The 2,533-nt window shown below is 32.5% G+C and overlaps 1 protein-coding gene across 1 annotated transcript; it reads right to left on the bottom strand.

Moving 5' to 3' along the window:
• Positions 1-573: 573 nt before the first annotated feature.
• C/VIF2 (cell wall / vacuolar inhibitor of fructosidase 2) lies at positions 574-1,778 on the bottom strand. The gene is made up of 2 exons (XM_078296662.1): positions 1,504-1,778; positions 574-1,067 (listed from the first exon to the last, which is right to left on the bottom strand). Exons 1-2 carry the CDS (start codon positions 1,689-1,691, stop codon positions 710-712), a joined length of 546 nt encoding a protein of 181 aa, XP_078152788.1. The 5' UTR covers positions 1,692-1,778; the 3' UTR covers positions 574-709.
• Positions 1,779-2,533: the final 755 nt, after the last annotated feature.

Here is a 2,533-nt window from a genome sequence, read left to right as displayed (position 1 = left end):
AAAAAAAAAAAAAGACTAATACACCCTTAACTAAGAATGCATGTTTTGATCAAAGAAATTTTACTATAAAAACTTAGAGATTTTTCCCTTGAAAAAAAAAAAGACTGATGCGCTCTAACATATTGTGAAAAGCGAAAAAAAAATACCCAATACTTATAGAAAGAATATATAGGTTGAAAAAAGAAAAAGACTTGTGCATATATACTAAGAATGCATGCGGATCAAAGAAATTTTATTATAAAAAAAATGATGCATTCTAACATTGTGAAAATTGAAAATACACCTAATTATACTTGCAGAAAGAATTATAGTTTGAAATTGGTAAGTACGGTTGAAGCAAGAGATATTTATTACGACAATATCAAATTGTATTTATAGTTCTAAATAAGAACATCACGCTCTCAAAATGTACCAATTAATCTCGAGCACCACAAATCCTCATATAATAAATTAATATAGCTTATTATTATATTGTTCATTTATATCTTCCTATCCTTACACACAGTTACACCACAATCCTTACAGTCTCACTAGAGAAGTCGAGAGAATTCAAACATGCAATATATGGTCACCATATAAAATCAAACTTAGATATATAAATGCATCAAGCACTTACTTATATACTCCATTGTGTATAATTAATTCTAAGCACAACCATATAGGTAATTAGATATATATGTCACTGAAAACATATATGCACCAAAAAAATTCAACCAAGTAGTGAAATCATATCCAATGCAATTTTGCAAAGCATCTCCAAACCCTCCTCCCTCCTTTCCAACTCAGGCGGGTACGTCAGCCTCGGCGCCTGCTTGAACAACACACGACAAACGCTCGGATACTCTGCGGCAGCACTCACATGGATAAATGCGTAATCATACATTTCCTCTTTAATTGACTGTGTTGCTGAGTGCAATGCATCCTGTGCTGCGACGTACTTGGTCGCACAAGTCCGAAGCAGAGCCCGCAACGACGGGTCGGTTGCTTTTTGGGCCAATGTTGAGGCAATGGAGGAAGTGTTGGTCGCGTTGGTCATGGCGATGTTGATCGCTACAACCGAGAGAGACCTACAATGTAGCTAACTATTTAAAACAGTTTTGTTTTGTACATAATAATTTTGAAGTTCATGAGATTTAGCTAGGTTCAAAATATTTTAGCTCGAGTGCCTCTTGATATATGTTTACAATATTATGTGCACTATATATATATTTGCCAGATTGGATGTTTATATATATGCTTATCCTACAATGTAGTGATTTTGAATTACTAGCTAAGTTCAAAAAGCTTAAGTGCCTTTATCTTCCTCTACCTTATATTTTTTTGTTCTTAATTATTACCTTTTTATACAATATTGTAGTATTAATATATGTATATATATTTGTTTACATATATCATGTGCATTATATTTCTGCCAGATTGGGTGTTTATATTCTCATCCCATGAAGAGCTAGGAATGAAATAAGAATGATATTATAAGCTAATTGCTTGCTAACTAACTATTACCTAACATCAGAGGCGGTGGATCCCGCGGGGTCGGAGGCGAGGGAGGCGATGCAAAACTCGTAGTAGGCGGTAGCATTGCATGTGGATTGGATGAGAGGAGTTGGGTGAGAAGGGTGGTTTTGGAGAGAATGTGAGAGGATTAAGGGTGCTAGAGATAGAGAGAGAAGGAAGAATAGTGTATTTGCCATTTCTAAAGCTGCTATGAAAGGTTGCTTTGAGAGGGGAAGAGAGAGAGAGATATATGAGATATTATGATGGATGTATTATTGGGTTGGATAGCATATCCAGGTTGGATTTGAAATGTGAACGTTGATTAATTAATTGAAGTAGAATGAACGTTACCAAATTAAATACAATGCTACATGACACAACAAACAAACAACCGATCTTATGGAAAAAAGTGATTTATATAATAGATGAACAAAAAAAAATTCAAACATAGTAACCAGCTGATATGGACCCGGATCTAGCTGCATTTCTAGCTATAACAAATTCTCATACATTTCTATAAAACAAAAATTAGTAACTATGTGTATGACCTCCATTATCTAATTTCTAAGTTGTATCTACATAATGATCAGAAGATAAAGATTGGACTTATATATACAAGAGGCATATACAAACTAGAAAAATAAAATAAAACACTTTAATAGCAAATATCAGTTCAAGACAAGTCTTAGTAGAAAAATATTAAATACACATCTTCTTCATCATTAAAAGAACTAACAGTATAAAAAACTTTAATAGCGAATTAATAAAAATTAAAAAAAAAAAATTGGTCTACAAGAGGTATAGAAACTGGAAGAAAATATATATAAAAAATTTAATAGCAAGTTCTAAGTTCCAAGTCTTAGCAGACAATATATTAAACACTTAATATATAGCAAATTTAAATTTTTTAAGGAGGCATAGAAGCTGGAAGAAAATAAAAATAAAAATGTCAGTTCAGTCTTAGTAGACAAATTATTAAACACTTATCCTCAATAGCAATTAAACCAGGTCAAAATGTTAGGATTTTAGGACCCGAAAC

Source organism: Carex rostrata, chromosome 32 (assembly GCF_964058835.1).
Source record: "Carex rostrata chromosome 32, lpCarRost1.2, whole genome shotgun sequence".
Lineage (NCBI taxonomy): Eukaryota > Viridiplantae > Streptophyta > Magnoliopsida > Poales > Cyperaceae > Carex > Carex rostrata.
Note: the sequence above shows the minus strand (reverse complement) of the source record. Positions and strands in the feature narration are given on the sequence as shown.

Excerpts from the sequence above, each read along its gene's own strand:
- C/VIF2 (XM_078296662.1), bottom strand. The coding sequence starts at position 1,691 with ATGGCAAATACACTATTCTTCCTTCTCTCTCTATCTCTAGCACCCTTA. Across the intron at positions 1,068-1,503 it reads TCCACCGCCTCTGATGTTAG|GTCTCTCTCGGTTGTAGCGA; the intron begins GTAATAGTTAGT and ends GCTACATTGTAG.